Here is a 20093-nt window from a genome sequence, read left to right as displayed (position 1 = left end):
CGTGAGATATTGTCTGTTGTGCCGTGGGAAATGATGCAACTTCACCTAATTGGTCCAAAAAATATTATTTGCAAATCAATAATTATAATCTGCAAATAATGTGCTGTTGTCTAGTGTCTGTGCTGTATAGAGCTCGGCAGGGTAACCATGTAATACTCCATATCAGTGGGTAGCAGCAAGTAGTTCATTGCTTAGTAGAAGTCGGAACGCGTCAAGGATTGTTTGTCGTAACCCCCAATATGCAGAGCACAGCGGGAGACAGTGTGCAGGTAAAAAAGTATGTTACGCTTAAACCAAAACTGAACAAAAGGCACGTCCCGCTAGGAAAAGGCACTGAAGCATAGGATGGCTATGCAAAACGAAAGTAAAACTGAACTGGCTACAAAGTAAACAAAAACAGAATGCTGGACAACAGCAAAGACTTACAGTGTGTGTCCCTAAATGACATGACAATCAACAATGTCCCCACAAAGAAGGATAGCGTCCGCACAACTGAAATAGTCTTGTTTGCCAATACAAAGCAGGTCAGGCAATAACACTCAAAGGAAGGCGTGAAGCTGCTACAGGAAAACACCCAACAAAACAGGAAGAGCCACCAAAATAACAGCGCAAGACTGGAACTAAAGCACTACACACAGGAAAACAACAACGAACTCAAAAAAAGACAACCTGGTGAAATTTCATTTTTTAACGTTTCTGCTGGTGGTGTGCCTCCGTATTTTGTCAATGAAAAAAATGTGCCTTGGCTCAAAAAAGGTTGAAAAACACTGCATTAAGATACTATTTGCGACAGTGTTGTACTACCTGTTGAAAACCCTGGAAAAAAAGTCTGTATAAAGTTTTTGGTGATTTTCTAAGAATGAAAAAACACTAACCAGGACTACAGAAGGCCTCTTCACAGATGCTGGCGGTCTCCAACAGCTGTGTGAGTGGTTGAACTTCTGCCTCCTGAAGTACTTTTAGTATCTGCGAGTCAGGACTCGGACTCCATACCTTCCTTTGAGCTTCTTCTGAGAGTACAGCCAGCCGTATTACCTCACCCACTGTTTGCTCTGAAAAACATACACATACGTAGATACATTCCTAAAATAATGATTTATACATCTCTTCATCTATACTGCAGGTGGCAATGCTCAATTCTAACCGAGTGCCTACACAGAACAAATAAACAACTTAAGCGGCAACATGAGACAGAAAGTTACATGTTTTGTCATAACCTCTGTTTCTTGCTGAACTACAAAAGCCAGAAATGTGTCTTTTTTTCTTTGTGTTCGTCTAGTTTGCTTCAAGATGTGTGTGCATACATTATTGATTGATCTCGTATTATAATAAAGGAACATCCAATCTGGGCAGCTGGGTCATATTAACTCACCTATAGTTGGTAAGCATGTCTCTTCTAGAGTTTGCTGGGCGGTAGGGAGGACAAATGGAGCTCCTGCCTCCCACTTTTTCCTGTCTCCACCAGAAAGTGGACGATCTTCTGGAGACACTGACGCAGCTGCTGAGACGATGTTAAGGGAACAAAAAAACAAAACATACTTTTGAACTTTCAATAAACCGAATTGCCTTTGCGTCACATATTCTATCGAGAATTTACTTACTGGTTGTATTCACGCATAAGTCCTTCAATGTTGGCACAGTAGCAGGAAGTACAGAAGGTTTTACTGGATCACAATTTTTCTTTTGATCTTCACTGGTAAGGAGGTTCTCGGCATTAGGCTGGTTGTGTTGGGAGGCAGGACCTTTTTCTTCAGGGCTGGTTGCTGACTCCTCTACTTCATCCACGGTGCTCTGGAGATTCAGATTAAGTCTGCTCAGGATCTGCTTCTTCTCACTCTAATAGAAAAAAGTGTCAGGCACTGTTAAGAAATACAAACTGTGTTTTATGTTAAATGCATGGAGTAGGGATGCACAATATTATTTTTCGAGCCGACGCCAATAACTTCTGGCTTCTCAAAACAGATACACTATTTTTTTATATCTATATTTTTTCACATGTGGATTTAACAGTAGTTTGTGCACTCTTGGGGCTATGAAAGAGTCAAACAAAGGTGGACTTGACAAATTGTACCTGTAGATTTGTCCTGACAAAAGCCATTACGGTGAGCCTCAATTTACGAACCCCTTTAATTGGGAACTTTTTGATTTACGAATTTTTTGATAAAACCAAATTTTCCTGTGTATTGAAGAGATCGTACCACAGCACGTTTTACGTTTTAAAATGTTTATCGTTGTAGCAAAATGGTTGTTAAAGTTAAGGATTTTTGTGATTTCTGATCATTTGTGAGGGCACCAAAGGGACTTCTGAGAGCAGAGCAGCGAATACAGGACAATTCAGGTGGTGTTGTTGTTGTTTTAGCTTTTTACTCAATAGATAGTTGATTTATCACCTCCTTGTTAAGTTTGTTGGATTTACAGTACTGTATAGCACTTTATATTTGGTTCAAAGAGTACAAACTTTCACTAAAATAGGGACTTTTGCATTATTCATATTTGCATTGTTTCTTATAGATACATTCGCTTCACAATACAAAGTTTTCGATTTACGAACCCTGTTCAAGATTTAAGTTTGTAAATCGAGATTCCACTGTACAGTTTCTTCAATGACGGTAAAAGGCTGGTAGTCCAGCGCCATTATTTCCATGATGAAATTACAGATCGCTTTAGCCCTCACGTTGTCAGTGGGAAACTCTTTGCACTTTTCAGACGCCGCAGCAATAAGAACAAGCTTTTTGCGGCTGGCATTGGGGCAACAGGCATCTTCGAAGGCTTTCAAAACACCATAGATACAGTATATAGATAGATACTTTATTGATCCCGAGGGAAAGAGCATAGCAAAAATCATACCGATGTGGGCTTTTCAGATGACAGAAAAGGTTTGATGCACTATGTTTGCCTCCTCGAGGAATGTTTGCAGGACATTTGGCGCAAATATCACTGTACGAAAGCCTATTGTGTGCCGTTAAACAGTTCTGTAATGTTCCTGTGCCTTTAAGTTGTTAAGTCAATCTGTGACGTAATTTCCCCTTTTAAGCAGGTCTTTGTCAGAATAGCCCGTTTCGATCAATGGTGGCAGCCAGCTTTGTGTGCGTTGACGACTAAATACCACGCACGCACGCACGCACGCACGCACGCACGCACGCACGCACGCACGCACGCACGCACGCACGCACGCACGCACACACACACACACACACACACACACACACACACACACACACACACACACACACACACACACACACACACACACACACACACACACACACACACACACACACACACACACACACACACACACACACACACACACACACACACACACACACACACACACACACACACACACACACACACACACACACACACACACACACACACACACACACACACACACACACACACACACACACACGTTTAAATCTACCTTTCAGCAATAAAGATAATTAAAGGATTTTCTGGCCGGAATCTGTCCATTGTGTCCCAACTCTAAAAGAACGACTATCCCTTCCTTACAATCACACAAAAAGTCTTGCTCTGACACAATCAAGAAGTCCCACACGACGACACCACATTTGCTTACAATGAGCTCAGGTAAAGGTTATGACGGCATGTAAAAACAGAAAGAAGCACTTGATTTGCTCACTCTAATCCACCAACAGTACGGTACGGATAATCTTACCCAATTAGAGCGTTTTATTTTTTTAAATCAGTTATCTGAAATATTTTTTTAGGGTTAACGGATTTAACAGTGTGACTGAGATAGGCTCCAGCGCCCCCCGCGACCCCAAAGGGAATAAGCGGTAAAAAATGGATGGATGGATGGACGTCATAATTTGTTAGTTATCGGTCCGATATTTGTCGTGCACCTCTCGCATGGAGCATTAATACCAACACACCTGAGTGACTTCAACAGCCTCTGTGGCAGGCTCTTTCACCGGCGTAATCTGAAAAACAAATTGCAAAGAGAAAACAAATCAAGAAATGCATTCTCAAGCTACAGTACGCTGTGTAGTGTCATGCATATACTAACAGCTCCAACAATCTTCAGAGCAGTAGTCATTGATATAACTGGATTGGAGGGTTCAGACTCTGGCAGGGCTGAAGCTTTGGCAGCCGCGCTGGGCATGGAGGGTTCAGGGGTTGTAGAATCTGCTCCAGCAGAAGCCATGTCTCCTGCGGCCATGCTAACATCCCCTTCCCGAGCTGCAATCTTTCACCATGCAATAGAACGGGTGCCTTTACTAGATGCACTGATACCACCAAGCTAGGCACATATAGTAATAAGGAAAGGCTTACATGCTCATCCCACGCCTTTTTCTCTCTCTCATGCGCCTCCCTCCGTTTCTTCTCTAGTTGCTCTTTGAGTAGCGCAGCACGGACATTAGCTTGAGCCTGAAATTACATTTTATTACACAATTTAAGATAATACAAAATTAGAGATGTCCGATAATATCGGACTGCTGATATTATCGGCCGATAAATGCTTTAAAATGTAATATCGGAAATTATCGGTATCGGTTTCAAAATGATCGGTATCGATTTCAAAAAGTAAAATGTATGACTTTTTAAAATGCCGCTGTGTACACGGACGTAGGGAGAAGTAGAGAGCACCAATAAACCTTAAAGGCATTGCTTTTGCATGCCGGTCCAATCACATAATATCTACAGCTTTTCACACACACAAGTGAATGCAAGGCATACTTGGTCAACAGCCATACAGGTCACACTGAGGGTGACCGTATAAACAACTTTAATATTGTTACAAATATGCGCCACACTGTGAACCCACACCAAACAAGAATGAAAAACACATTTCGGGAGAACATCCGCACCGTAACACAACATAAACACAACAGAACAAATACCCAGAACCCGTTGCAGCACTAACTCTTCCGGGACGCTACAATATACACCCCCCGCTACCCCCATCACCCCCCACACCTCAACCCCGCCCCCCAACCCCGCCCACCTCAACCTCCTCAAGCTGCTGTTTTGAGGCATGTTAAAAAAAAAAATCCACTTTATGACTTCAATAATAAATATGGCATTGCCATGTTGGCACTTTTTTCCATAACTTGAGTTGATTTATTTTGGAAAACCCTGTTACATTGTTTAATGCATCCGGCGGGGCATTACAACAAAATTAGGTATAATAATGTGTTAATTCAGGGCAGCACGGTGGGAGAGGGGTTAGTGCGTCTGCCTCACAATACGAAGGTCCTGAGTAGTCGTGAGTTCAATCCCGGCCTCGGGATCTTTCTGTGTGGAGTTTGCATGTCCTCCCCGTGACTGCGTGGGTTCCCTCCGGGTACTCCGGCTTCGTCCCACCTCCAAAGACATGCACCTGGGGATAGGTTGATTGGTAACACTAAATTGGCCCTAGTGTGTGAATGTTGTCTGTCTATCTGTGTTGGCCCTGCGATGAGGTGGCGACTTGTCCAGGGTGTACCCCGCCTTCTGCCCGATTGTAGCTGAGATAGGCTCCAGCGCCCCCCGCGACCCCGAAGGGAATAAGCGGTAGAAAATGGATGGATGGAATGTGTTAATTCCACGACTGTATATATCGGTATCGGTTGATATCGGAATCGGTAATTAAGAGTTGGACAATATCGGAATATCGGATAGCGGCAAAAAAGCCATTATCGGACATCTCTATACAAAATGTATTGTCGTTTTTAAGGTTGGTGCTGCAATATCTGATGATTAGTATATTCTAACTTCTGACATAGGAAGTTTCACAGGAAATGCTACAACAAGAAAATGTATTTTTCTGTGTCAACCGTGCTGGAGCAGACTTACTTTCAAAGCCGCTATCTTCTTCCTCCTGAGTTCAGCCTCATCGCTCGACTCCTGACTGTCTGAGCCGTCGCTGTCGTACTAGAACCCAGGAAAGTAAATCATTTTCCATGTTTAAAATAAAATATATGTTAAGAAATGACAAACCTTTTCTCCTCTAAGTCGAGCTTTAATCTGCTGGCGCTCATTGAAGTTCTGCAAGCGGATTTGCTTGAGTCTTGTTAAATATTCCTAACACATGTGGAAATGTCACAAATACAGTAACTGCATAGGCATACACATACAAGGAACCATTAAAAGGGGATATTTGCAACCCTGAGAGAGCTGACTTGCGAAAATGATAAAAGTTATGTGTGTTGTCGGCTAATGAAAGGGATTTGGCAAAGTTTGGCTATTATTAAATGTAAAGCCTATTATACAACAACAAGTGCACATTGTTAGTTGCTTCTCTGAGAATGCTTTTGTGTATGTGCACGCGCTCCAGATGTGTACGCTTTTACGAGACAGCCGTGAGCAACAAGCCTGAACCAGACTTTTTCATCAAGCCGACAAGCAATTTTTATTCAATATAAATAGTAATCGTGAAAAATATACCTTTTTTTTGTGCCGTTATACAACAATGGCATCATAAGCTAGCCAGTGGTCATTTTTGCTAAATTTTTTGGTTGGAAAAATGTAACTTTGAGCAAGTTGCAAAAGGCCCATTTCACTTGTGAATGCAAAAAAAATAATAATAATTACACAGTACTCCAAAGGAAATTTGATTAGCTCTCACAATAAAAAGTGTGCATTTGTGAATTACATTCAAAGCAAAACAAAAAAAAGCATGTAAGTGACAGAAAGATGGTTATAAAAACAAATACAATGGAACATAAAACCAGTTGCAGTGCAATAATAGTGCATATGAGCTCTTGGCGAGTCCCAAGCATGATTGTGAGGATGTGAGGATGAAAGACGGGCAGTGGCAGCTGTGCTGTGAGGTACAATGAGCATCCATGCTCCTACCTCCTCCTCTTTGTTGACTTTGGGTCTTATGAACCGAGCTGAACCAATTTGGCCTCCATAGATTGCTGCCAGGTTTTGCCGAGTCCCCTGTTTACCATTCAAGTCAACCACAATTTAGGCTGACATAGCCTTTTAGCAAGTGCCACATTGATTGTTTTCTTTTTAAAAGTAAATGAACGGAAAATTTGACCTGTAGAGCTGTACATTTGCCATCTACAAACAATAGAAACATTTTTTGGAGGTCTGTGTATTGCTGTGTAATTTTGCTTGTTTTCTACGAATGTGATAGCTGCTGGGCTCACAATGACCAGCCGGATTCTACGGTAATCCTTTCACAGTACACAGAACCATACAAATTACTGGTATGTTAATATTTCAAACTAAAAAAAGCACTCGGAGAGCGCAGATTTCCACCAGGCCTTATCTGCTACGGAATTAAATAAATAAAGTGAACCCTTTGTCAGCCATCCACTGTCTTTGTGTCTGTAAGTGGAGGCGTGGGTACTAGCATACACACACAAACAAAGAAAATGAGCCTCATAACGAAAATGTAAGACAAAGTACTGTGGTACAAATGATCTGGATCGCCCCCAAAATGTTCCTTATTCTGTTTCTGACATTTCCAGAAAGTTTGTATCTAAATCCAGCTATAACTTTTTGAGCTGTGTTGCTAAAGAACAGACAGACACAACCCACTGAATACATAACCCCCTGACAGAATTTTGTTTATGGGGTGACATTATTAGTGAATAACCAACAAATGGTGTTAAGCAACAGTGTCCAAACTTTTTCCAATGAGGATAGCGTACATTACAATTAAAGAGTGGGGGCCATTTTGATACATTTTGCACATAAAATATGCTAAACTCAATCCAATGAAGGTGAATACAATATATGCTAAGCTATATGAACAAAACACAAAAAGCCGACAAAGCTAATTTGTGTCATATCTGATGTATCCTCATTCATATATAATACATTTTATTTTTACTATGTACACCAAAATGACCCCTGGGCAGCACTTTGGACAATCCTGGTGTAAAGTCGGAAAGTAAATAAATACTGACATACCAGCTGTCCTTCAGCCCGGACTTTGTTAAGCATTGCTTCTTTTTTACGCTGTAAAAACTCCTCAACATGAAAGTGCCGCTGCCTGCAAACAGAATAAGGTAAGCATAAGGACCACATTTTAATATCTGTGAATGTCATTGATGAATGAGGCTGCGTATGCTACCTGCTGACATGGCTTTGTTTTGAAAAGTGCTGCAACCTCTGGAGTTGTCTTTTAACCGCTTCAGGGTTTACGGGTTGGGCACGACCGTTAGACAGCACTGGGCCAGCAGCAGCTGGTACTTTACTTTACACAAACAGGCCACACTGTAAATACTTCTTCAATACAACTGCACAACAAAGATAGGCGACGTCAAGAAATTACCGAATAGGAGCGCTCGGTCCTCCCAATCTTTCCTTGGAGATCCCTTTGTCGACTGATTGTTTAGACATTTGGTCAAGAGCACTGTGGTAGCTTTCCGCTTCGGGATCACCGGCAGCCCTTTTTCCACCACCTAAATAAGACTGAGTTGGGAGGACGCAAGCTCACAATGACCAAATATAATTGTGATATGTAGGGGGCTGTCTTCAAATAGTCGAAGATTCGATTCGGAGAAGCCTGATTGAATCGCCTCGAAGTGCCACCTCGCCTGGGAAGTGTAGTGCTCTTTCGGCAAAAGTAATCATCCTTCAGCAGGTTGACATCCGTAAACTTTGTATTTGGTCAAGTTTAATGTCTTGTCGGCGCAGCGCCAGAGGTAAAGTCCTCATTAAAGAATCCAATATCGACCGTGTATATTTGTTTTGAGTGTCTAGAAAAGCACTATATAAATCTAATCCATTACTATTATTATTATTATTATTATTATAATAATTATCATCAGAGTGGTTAAGACTTTTTTGAGGTGGGAAATGTTAGAAAACTTTGATCTCTGCTTTCTTTGCTTTAATGAAAGACTGTATTCCAAAGCATCTAAAAAAATCACCTCATGCAGCTAAATTTACAAATCATGCAAGGTTATAATTAGAGATGTCCGATAATGGCTTTTTTGCCGATATCCGATATTGTCTTAATTACCAATTCCGATAACAACAGATACCGATATATACAGTTGTGGAATTAACACATTATTATGCCTAATTTTGTTGTAATGCCCCGCCAGATGCATTAAACAATGTAACAAGGTTTTCCCAAAATAAATCGACTCAAGTTATGGGAAGAAAATGCCAACATGGCACTGCCATATTTATTATTGAAGTCACAAAGTGCATTATTTTTTTAACATGCCTCAAAACAGCAGCTTGGAATTTGGGACATGCTCTCCCTGAGAGAGCATGAGGAGGTTGAGGTGGGGAGGCGGGGGGTATATATTGTAGTGTCCCGGAAGAGTTAGTGCTACAAAGGGTTCTGGGTGTTTGTTCTGTTGTGTTACGGTGCGGATGTTCTCCCGAAATGTGTTTGTCATTCTTGTTTGGTGTGGGTTCACAGTGTGGCGCATATTTGTAACAGTGTTAAAGTTGTTTATACGGCCACCCTCAGTGTGACCTGTATGGCCGTTGACCAAGTATGCCTTGCATCCACTTGTGTGTGTGAAAAGCTGTAGATATTATGTGACTGGGCCGGCACGCAAAGGCAGTGCCTTTAAGGTTTGTTGCGCTCTGTACTTCTCCTTACGTCCGTGTACCACTCCGTACAGCGGCCTTTTAAAAAGTCATACATTTTACTTTTTGAAACCGATACCGATAATTTTGAAACCGATATCGATAATTTACGATATTACATTTTAAAGCATTTATCGGCAGATAATATCGGCAGTCCGATATTATCGGACATCTCTAGTTATAATGACACCTAGTGTACACTACAATCACAATCTATTTATCGCTTTTGAAAAAACAACCTTAGATTCGACTGATAGACTACGGGCAAAATCTAACCAATCAGATTAGACTATTAAAATCCTTACTTGAAGACAACCCCAGATATGTAATGCATGACGCTACAAAAACAAATATTTTCTATTGTGAAAAAGAAAGAAGATGAAGAATACCTTCCTCTCTGGGCTGCCAACACTTGATATTAAGACATTCTTCCAGCCTTGCTCTCTGGCGTGGTTTATGCGACTAATCTGTTACATATTACAAGTTCACATATCAATTTGTTAATATTTGGTGAGAAAAAAAAAGATGCATTTGCCACCCACCTTTTCCTTTTCATAGCGCCTCATTTGTTCTGCTTTTAATAGCAACATCTGAAACACACACAGTATGCATGTAAATGCCTGTGAGTGTGATGGTATTTTTTACAGTACCGGTAATATCATACAATTTGCTCACCTGTTCTTTCTGTTTCTTTTCTTTCTCCATTAGCTCCATATGTCTTTTTTTGATATTCTCCTGCTATTTGAGAACAAAATATTTTCATCAAATAGTTTGGCTACCTAAAACTTTTACTTAAAGACAAATTTTGGTGCCAACAAGAAGAAAAACTATTGTTTCATCATGAATGTGCTAACCTTAACCCTAATGCTTTCATATCAATTCATTTTTAAATGCAATATTATTTGTTTTAAATTTTTTTATTTAAGGTCGCTCTGTGTTTCACACAGGACTGCAATCTGTTTGATACGATTGTGTTTTTTTAAGAAGTATTTGTCAAATTTGCATAAAATTGTCTGATGCATTTGCAGAAAGTGAGTAAAAAAAACAAAAAAATCTAACAAATACGTTTACAACTACAAACCTACTTTCTTCGATCGCCTCTTTTCGTCATTTTTATAAAGAAATATCACAAGGTAGCGTCAAACCTACTTGAATGTCTGGAAAAGACGAACTTTAGGCCAGGGAATCGCAAACTGAGGTCCAAGGACCTCCCGGGATCCGCAAAAATTTACTTGTTTTAGTATTACATTGAAATGTTGCTTTGCAGAAAACTACAAGAAGGATAAATAAAATGATCATAAAATAATCCTAATTTAACTTACAATCATAATATCATAAAAACCAACACATTCAAATTCAAATCAAATAGTGTAGATAAAATACAATCGGTAGTCATATGCGCAAATAAATAAGAGTGCTTTCAGCGTGGATTTGAACATTGCCAACGTTGACGCCTGTCTCACATCTTTTCGAGGACTATTCCAGATTTTAGTAGAAAAAAACTAACAGAGATTTACTATGTTTGGTCCTGACTCTGGGCACCAGCAGAAGACCACTCCCTGTGGTTCTCAGAGCGAGATGGTTCATTTAGTTGTAACATGTCAGAGATGTACTTTGGCACAAGACCATGAAAAAGACACAAGCGGAGCTGTTTTAAAGTCTACTTTCTGAGCAACAGGAAGCCAGTGCAGTGACCTAATATGGTCGGATTTCCTGGTTCTAGTCGGGACTCAAGCAGCAGCATTCTGGATGAACTGCAGCTGCTTTACAGCTTGTTTAGAGAGCCCAGTAAAAAGGCCATTACAGTAGTCTGACCTGGTAAAAACAAGGGGTGGAAGTGGACCCAAAAAGTTTGAGAACCCCTACTTTAGGCCATTTATATATTTGGTATTAATATTAGTGAATACAATGACTTTACATTCATGTGTGCACCTTGGTGCATGTTTGTTGAACGGATATATACAAATACAGCATTCTCAGCAGTGTACCTGTTTTCTCCTCTCTTCTTCGCCTTGGCCTACTCTTCGAAGAGGGACCTGAACATATCACATAATTAAAGTTAAAGTACCACAGGATTACACAGGCTACAGCAAAAGATACATTGTCGTCAAGACATTTAATGCTTACTAACCGCTTTATGTTTAACAGTAGGTTTCCTGTCTGCTACTTTTTTGGTTAGGTCGGACACCTTTCTTCCGGTCAAAGGCACTCCGTATTTGCATGCTGGTTTGGTGATCTTGGCGGCGCAAGATGGTATGGAACCATGGGCAGGACGCTTAGCTAGTCAAAAAGTTAGTACGATAATGACTTTGGAAGCAATCCAGTCACATCAAATATCCAGTTTGATGAATTTATCACGTTTGGTCTTTCTCCATTACAATAAGAACGACTACCGTAAAAATTATGGACTGGTTATATCTTGGTAACGTTACAAAATCAGCAAGGATCAAATACTTATTTTCCACACTGTGGCAGTTAGCTTACCTGGTGAGCCCTGATGTGCACCCATTTTTTGGTGCTTGTGAATAACCGTCTGATGAAATTCCTGAGCAATGACCTGAAATGAAGGAAGAAATATAATTAGTATGAACAGCCTATCCACGGTACCAGCTGTGCTTTGTACCTGTGGAGTGAGGAACCTTTGGATCCGGCAAGAGAGGAAAGGTTTGTCCAGTATGCTGCTGACTGAAGGCCTTTCTCTTGGGTTGTGTTTAAAAAGTTGCGCCAAAAGGAAACGCAGTTCTTGGGAGTAGTGAACGGACACGGGAGGATATGAGCCACGGATGATCTTCAGGACTAGGTTCTTCATATTTCCAGCTTCAAACTAAGTGGACACAAATTGGTAAAACTGTTAGAATTGGTCCTCAATCACACACAGCTTTTGTGTGTGGGGTATCAAATAGGGGAGTCCTGATACAACCTTTTCCACTTCTGATATGGGAGCTTGGAGTATTGGCCGATACAAATATTGATCCAATATGACATCAGCATGAATCATACATGCTTTTATTTTGTAGAGTGGAATGTTGGAAAAGGCTTGATCAAGTGAAATGAGTCTAACAGAGAACGTTGGTAGGTGTGGAAAAACACTAACCTATTTATTAACCGTCTGGAATGGATTTATGCTGTCTTTAAGTTGAACTGGGGTGCAATTACTCTACCTACTCAGTGACCTAGTGGTTAGAGTGTCCGCCCTGAGATCGGTAGGTTGTGAGTTCAAACCCCGGCCGAGTCATACCAAAGACTATAAAAATGGGAGCCATTGCCTCCCTGCTTGGCACTCAGCATCAAGGGTTGGAATTGGGGGTTAAATCACCAAAAATGATTCCCGGGCGTGGCCACCGCTGCTGCCCACTGCTCCCCTCACCTCCCAGGGGGTGATCAAGGGTGATGGGTCAAATGCAGAGAATAATTTTGCCACACCTAGTGTGTGTGTGTGTGACAATCATTGGTACTTTAACTTTAATTACCGGTAGTTTTTTTGCCAACACTCAGTGGTCACAATAATAAGTTAAGATCATGACGGACTAAGTTGAATGATGCAGACACATTTGCTACTGGATATTTTCTAATACACTTCTGCCTATCTGTAAGTAATACGCAAGAATAATTATTTGCTACTTGTTTATATTGACAAATGTGTTTTATACTGCAATATTGTTAAAGTAAGGACATATATGTCTAGCTTGTGCACTTAGCTGATTACATTTGTAAATGACTTCACTAAAAAAGAAATAGAAAATACAAGACCAACCTGTTTATTGGTCGATCTTTGAACAAACACGATGCAGAGATTTTAGCTGTAAACTGATATAATCTAAAATTTGTTTATTTGCTGATATTGGACCGGGACACGCCCTAATATCAACACGGGCACACACGCTGCTTATCCAACTGTCGTTAAATCGCTCCTTGACAATTACTGTGCAGCTGTGGTGCAACACATGGTGCCCCCCTAATATAATGGCAGGGGAAACACTGCCTTTAGGTACATTAAAGCTCCATGAATTAGTAAACAACTCACACAAAGAACACTTACTGCGTGTTTCAGGGTGCACATTTCATAAAGGACACATCCTAGAGCCCAAATATCACTGCAGGAGGAGGAAAGGGGAGAGAAAAGAAGACACATTGAAAGGCAGGATAATGACACATACATTTAATAATGTCACAAATAGAGGTGGGAATCTTTGAGCACGTCATGATTCGATTCCGATTCTTGGGGTGACGATTCGATTCAACACAATTATTGTAATTTATTATTTGGTATATAAATTATAATAAAACCTTTTCAAAACAATTTATAGGTTACAAAAGCCGTAAGATTTATAAGCTCAGATCTGCCCAAAAAATGTTTTTTTTTAACTACATTTTACAAAAATTTACAAAAATCACAGAATGTTAATCAATCTAATAGAATAAGTTAGAGCAACCCCAACCCAATCCGAGCTTTACACTACTTAGGATAGACATTTACAAAGCAATTAAGGCATCAATTTTCTACCGCTTGTCCTTCTTGGGGTTGCTGGAGCCTATCTTAGATGCATTCAGACGGAAGGCTGAATGCATCTAAGATATTTTATTTTCATTTCTTGTTTCTTTTTATTATTTCTATTATTATTATTGTTATTGTTTTTGTTATTCATTCTTGAAAGACTTTTTTGTTGTTTTTTGCAAAATTTGTTTGTTTTTGTTTTGTCTACATATTCGAAATAAATATGAAAGAAAAAATTAATAATAATAAAAAGGCGGGGTACACCCTGGACAAGTCGCCACCTCATCGCAGGGCCAACACAGATAGACAACATTCACACTCACATTCACACACTAGGGCCAATTTAATGTTGCCAATCAACTTATCCCCAGGTGCATGTCTTTGGAGGTGGGAGGAATCCAGAGTACCCGGAGGGAACCCACGCAGTCACGAGGAGAACATGCAAACTCCACACAGAAAGACCCTGAGCCCGGCAAGCAAACCCAGGACCTTCTTATTGTGAGGCACATGCACTAACCCCTGTTCTACCGTGCGGCCATACAAATATAATACTAATTAAATACAAAACTAAAAAAATGTAAAACAAAATATTAATAAAAGCAACAGTATAAATAATGATACTAATAATAGTTGTTTGTTTCCAAAGATGTATTCTTAAAAAAAGAAAAAAAGTTTGCAAAAAAAAAAAGGTTACATTTTAGTTAATTTTATTTTTAAATACATTCTCGAAAATTATGAATCAATTTAAAATCGGACTAAATAAACATTGGATGTGAAACAATTTTTTGAGGACCCCTAGTCACAATACAGCTTCAGCAGATTTTACTCTTTCATACCAAAAGAAAAAATCTCTTCAGAAAATGCACACTCCGCTTTATTTTGTTGCATTTACTGTACATCCATCCATCTTCCACCGCTTGTCCCTCCAGGGGTTGCGGGATGACTGGAGCCCATCCCAGCTGCACAGTGCAGGGCAAAAGTCTCAGACCACAAATAGCTTTACAGTTAACCCTTAAAAGACTACAATAGTCACTAATTAGAATGCCAACAATAGTTTTGTGAACAAAGCGGGGGAAAACCCTGCATTTTAGTGTGTTTCTGTTAGTTGATGACCAGATTACTTCCTGTATGAAAAAAGGCAGACCTTGCAATTATGAGTGGACAATGTAATCAATTTCATAAGACGCCATGTATCCATATCCTCACAAAAATATAAGGTGTTTTTTTTTTCTTGGACAATTTTCCAACCTTGTATGCAAGTTTTGTCAAACTATTTTCCTGGCAAAACATTATCTGGCCGACCATTTGCTGTTTTTTTTTCTTAAATATGCTCAGCGCTCCCAAACATTGCGGCCTGCCACTAATATGTTTGGACTGCCAAAACCTACGCCACAATTGAGATTTATTGTAGTTCTCTAAAAATCTAAATATTTATTTAATATTATTATCTTCAGCATACATGTCATTAAAACACTGAGCCAACCGTGGCCTAAGACTTTGCACATATTGTATGTAGGATGTTTTACACCACACAATCAATATTAGCGCTTTCTTTTCAGTAGCTTCCTTTAGATCAAAACATATGAATCTATCAAAAGTCAAAACTTTAGTTCTGTACGGGAAGTATTCGACGACTCCTGAAGACAAGAAAAACACCCCAACCCGCAGTAGTGATTCATTACCTTTTGTTGTTGTAAGGTTTATTTTCACAGATCTCGGGTGAAAGGTAGTAAGGGGTTCCAATGCAGGTTCTTGCAAGTTCTACAGTACTGACAAACAGAAGAGACATCCTTTGTTATAATTATCCCAATGATGACTTCCATTTCTGTTGACATTTACATACCTGTTTAGAACCCTTGCGATCCCAAAGTCCCCTAGTTGCACGGTCCCATCTTTTGTCAAAAATATGTTCTGAAAGATAGCATTATTATTAGAGATGTCCAATAATGGCTTTTTTGCCGATATCCGATATTCCGATACTGTCCAACTCTTAATTACCGATTCCGATATCAACCGATACAGATATATACAGTCGTGGAATTAACACATTATTATGCCTAATTTTGTTGTTATGCCCCGCTGGATGCATTAAACAATGTAATAAGGTTTTCCAAAATAAATCAATTCAAGTTATGGAAAAAAATGTCAACATGGCACTGCCATATTTATTATTGAAGTCACAAAGTGCATTATTTTTTTTAACATGCCTCAAAACAATAACAGTGCAATACTTTTTCATAACATGGTCACTACTGCCTAGTTTCTCTTGTTATATTCTTATTTTACTGTTATATTTTTATTCTCATTGTTGCTTTTTATTTTTATTCTTATTGTAATATTTTTCTATTCTGTTTCCATTTATACCCCCATTATTTACTTTTTACTTTTTAAATTTGATCTCAATTCTGTACACTGCTGCTGGAATTTTAATTTTCCTGAGGGAACTCTCCTGAAGGAATCAATAAAGTACTATCTATCTATCTATCCAAACAGCAGCTTGGAATTTTGGACATGCTCTCCCTGAGAGAGACTATGAGGTTGAGGTGGGCGGGGTTGGGGTGGGTGGGGGTAGGGGGTAGCGGGGGGTTTATATTGTAGCATCCCGGAAGAGTTAGTACTGCAAGGGATTCTGGGTATTTTTTCTGTTGTGTTTATGTTGTGTTACGGTGCGGATGTTGTCCCGAAATGTGTTTGTCATTCTTGTTTGGTGTGGGTTCACAGTGTGGCGCATATTTGTAACAGTGTTAAAGTTGTTTATACGGTCACCCTCAGTGTGACCTGTATGGCTGTTGACCAAGTATGCCTTGCATTAATTCGTGATAAGAACAGCCGGTAGATATTATGTGACTTGGACGGCACGCACGCAAAGGAAATGCCTTTAAGGTTTATTGGCACTCTGTACGTCTCCCTAAGTCTGTGTACACAGCGGCGTTTTAAAACGTCATACATTTTACTTTTAGAAACTGATACCGATAATTTCCGATATTACATTTTAAAGCATTTATCGGCCGATAATATCAGCAGCCCGATATTATCGGACATCCCTAATTATTATTTATAGAAGCAATGCAGAACAACAAACATAGCATGGGGGAGCACCTGTGATTTGATGTCCCTGTGAAGGATTTTTCTGTCATGGATGTGTTTTATTGCCAAGCAGATCTGCACAAACCAATCCATGATCTAGAAGGGAGACATGTTTGAGGTGAAACGCTCAAACGCAAAAGGGTGTGGTCACATGTTTCACGCTCCATTCCATCCGTGGCAGGTCGCATTAAAAATGTAGTAGCTTACTTGCTCTTCGGAGAAAAGCGTTCCTCTCTGAGAGTTGATCTTCTTGAAGAGGTCGCCGCCTTCACAATAGTCCATCACAATATACAAACAGCCCCCTTCTACCGGTTATATGAGAGCAGAAACATTTTTTTTTTTAAAAGAGAAAGATACGATTTGTAATGGTGTTGTGTAATTCTTTCACAATTGCAGCCAACATCTCCAATAAAGCATACCTTCAAAAGACTCCCTGTACAGGACAATGTTTGGATGACTCATGTTCGCGAGAACCGCGACTTCTTTACGAGATTCTCGCCTCTCTTTTTCTGACATCTATTTATTATGAATGAAAAGTGCCAAACAGATATGACATGTAAATATACAAATAATCCAGCATGTATGAAGAAGCCTCACCCCAGATATGCTGATCTCTTTGATGACATACTGGTGGCCATCCTCTTTGGATTTGACCAGGGCAGCCTTTCCAAACGAACCTTCCCCAATTTTCTTCACCTTTTCATACTTGTCCATGTTAGCGGGTTGAGGTGCAGCTCATGCTCTTCTGTAAATGAAAGTTTTTTAAAAAAATGTTGCCAAAGAAAACAAATAAATCTAAGGGGTTGATCCAGAGTGGGTTGCTGTCATCATCTGATAATAATATCTAGAAAAGTTACCTTAAAGGGGAACTGCACTTTTTGGGATTTTTCTTTTTTTAATGCATTCTAAGTCATAAAATATGGCAAGTGGCTAACAATGTAGCTAATGTAAGTTCACTATTCCGCCCATAAGGATAGTATAGGATAGGATAGACTTTTATTTATCCCACAATGGGGAAATTAAGTTTTTATATACGGTAACAGAAGTAAAGCGTAATGAAAAACAAAACATTTTTTAATAAATACTACAAGTTGGTAAAAGTTAATTCTAAATTTTAAATATTGCCTCTTACCTGGATAGTAGAAGGATGTGGACATACATCAAGAAGTTGGTCAACTTTGACATCCAACGTAAACACGAAAAGATGCTCGTTTGCAGCAACTTTTTAAAAAAAAACCTTTGTGAGGATTATGATTAATTATTTTATTTTTTTATTATTTCTTCAGTCAATGGTCAACAAAATAAACAAACCGTTTTACATAAACAAACAGTTGTACATTCATAAATTAAAATGTTTTCATCTAAACGGGAAGATATGAACATCCCTTTAGTGGGAATCGCAGTGAGACCAGACATTGTACAGTAAGTGATTGTTTAAATTATGTTCGTAGTGTGTATTTCTTGTTTAGCCCTTTGCAATACTGCTGCATGATGCTTATAGTGTTTCATTAAAGCTGCCTCTGTTTAGCACACATCTCCCAAAACCTGTTGCTCATTCTCCTTATATTCGTCCCAAAGTAGTCTTTGTTGTCTTTGACGAAGTATGCCGAGAGCAATAGCGTTGCTGTTGTTGCAGGGAAAAGCGAGCGTTGTGATGCGTCTGTGAAATGAATGCGCCTTAGTCGTATGCTTAAAATGGGCAAAATGAGAATATTTTACGTACATGTTACTACATTACATATATGCTTACAAGATGGATGGATGGATGGATGGTGTATAGATGTGTTTAGAGCGCTGAATAGGCAGAATACAGCGACTCCTATTACCTACATTGTTAGCTGACTTTTGCTAGCGTTTATTTACGATTTAGAATTCATTTATAAAAAAGGATAAACACATGTGTACTTGTCTTACATAGGGATTGTGAATGACAGGCAAAATTCCAAGAAAAAGTGCAGTTTCTCCTTAACTTAACCTAAACTTCAGTGACTGCAAGGCAACTGAAAATGTAAATTATTGCGAAATTAAACTACAGTTAAAGTAATTTTCTAGCTAATGTAAAGCTTACAGGTTAGCTTCCCGAGGATGGAGGAAAAGACGCCCAAATACTCAACTCCTTGCCCTTGCACGCAAACTGTAACAACCGCCGCGCCACGACAATTTTGAAAGTAAAATGTGTTTATGTTATCAAACAAGAGTTATAAAAGTAACATGTTTGGCTTACCATTAGCTATTCTATCGAGCTGTTGACTCACATCCGCTCTTCCGTTCCAAATTAACACCGCGGCACCACTTGACTTCTCTACCAACCTACCAGGCTGTCACTCGTTTCATTCTGATTGGCTGTAGTCAACATTGGCCTTTTTCAATTGGTCAATACAACTGCTCGTCATCTTGAAAATGGCCAATTAGCATACTGGTACCCGCCCTCATCACGACGGTGTCTGTGGACACAGCAACCAGTCCATAGCAACCAAGCCGACTAAAGACTGAGCTAAATGATCACATTATTATGAAACATAAAAAAGAGCCAGGATTTCAACTTTATTCATAAAAGTATTTTAAAAGCAATATTTTATTACAACTTCAAACCAAAGAGCTTTACTTGAATAAAAAAAATATCCATGTGACATTTATCTGTCATTGTTTTTAATTTAAAATAATATTGAACAAGTAATAAAATAATATTCTTGGATGATGGTATGTGATTAATTGAAGTTTGGTGGTACAATTTAAAACGTTCATTTTTAAGGACTATTAGAGGCTTTTTAAATATATTTTTTTGTGAGTTTGCAGAGTTTTTAAATAGAGGATCAATGAGGACAGTAAACAATGTTTTATATTGCATGATGGGCAATTGCTAAAAGTCTTCTGAAATAAAAAAAATATTAGTACAGGTAACGAGAAAAAGGAATACACTCAACGTCACAGCTACCATGAATTGATTTACGTGGACCCCGAGGTGTTACCATTTAGTGGTCAATTGTACGGAATA

General features: G+C 39.3%; 1 protein-coding gene across 5 annotated transcripts in view; it reads right to left on the bottom strand.

The window, feature by feature from the left end:
• The window catches only part of nek1 (NIMA-related kinase 1), a 31034-nt gene extending 11601 nt beyond the window's left edge, over positions 1-19433 (bottom strand). The window contains exons 1-28 of one of the 5 annotated variants that reach the window (XM_062027946.1): positions 19323-19395; positions 18231-18319; positions 17696-17843; positions 17518-17614; positions 17306-17403; positions 17111-17194; positions 15855-15922; positions 15694-15780; positions 13556-13610; positions 12140-12340; positions 12001-12073; positions 11648-11796; positions 11505-11552; positions 10192-10254; positions 10059-10106; positions 9906-9983; positions 8240-8379; positions 8039-8161; positions 7876-7957; positions 6805-6891; positions 5947-6030; positions 5803-5880; positions 4300-4395; positions 4034-4213; positions 3900-3947; positions 1602-1836; positions 1373-1501; positions 876-1052 (exon numbers count right to left, since the gene is read on the bottom strand). In XM_062027946.1, the coding sequence (XP_061883930.1) occupies positions 876-1052; positions 1373-1501; positions 1602-1836; positions 3900-3947; positions 4034-4213; positions 4300-4395; positions 5803-5880; positions 5947-6030; positions 6805-6891; positions 7876-7957; positions 8039-8161; positions 8240-8379; positions 9906-9983; positions 10059-10106; positions 10192-10254; positions 11505-11552; positions 11648-11796; positions 12001-12073; positions 12140-12340; positions 13556-13610; positions 15694-15780; positions 15855-15922; positions 17111-17194; positions 17306-17403; positions 17518-17614; positions 17696-17812 (2725 nt within the window). In that variant the 5' untranslated portion in view covers positions 17813-17843; positions 18231-18319; positions 19323-19395. Of the gene's footprint in view, positions 1-875; positions 1053-1372; positions 1502-1601; positions 1837-3899; positions 3948-4033; positions 4214-4299; positions 4396-5802; positions 5881-5946; positions 6031-6804; positions 6892-7875; positions 7958-8038; positions 8162-8239; positions 8380-9905; positions 9984-10058; positions 10107-10191; positions 10255-11504; positions 11553-11647; positions 11797-12000; positions 12074-12139; positions 12341-13555; positions 13611-15693; positions 15781-15854; positions 15923-17110; positions 17195-17305; positions 17404-17517; positions 17615-17695; positions 17844-18230; positions 18320-19322 lie in introns of all 5 variants that reach the window. The other 4 variants (XM_062027944.1, XM_062027948.1, XM_062027947.1 and 1 more) reach the window with 4 other exon arrangements.
• Positions 19434-20093: the final 660 nt, after the last annotated feature.

Source organism: Entelurus aequoreus, linkage group LG19 (assembly GCF_033978785.1).
Source record: "Entelurus aequoreus isolate RoL-2023_Sb linkage group LG19, RoL_Eaeq_v1.1, whole genome shotgun sequence".
Taxonomy (NCBI): Eukaryota; Metazoa; Chordata; class Actinopteri; order Syngnathiformes; family Syngnathidae; genus Entelurus; species Entelurus aequoreus.
This window is presented reverse-complemented; position numbering and strand designations above follow the sequence as displayed.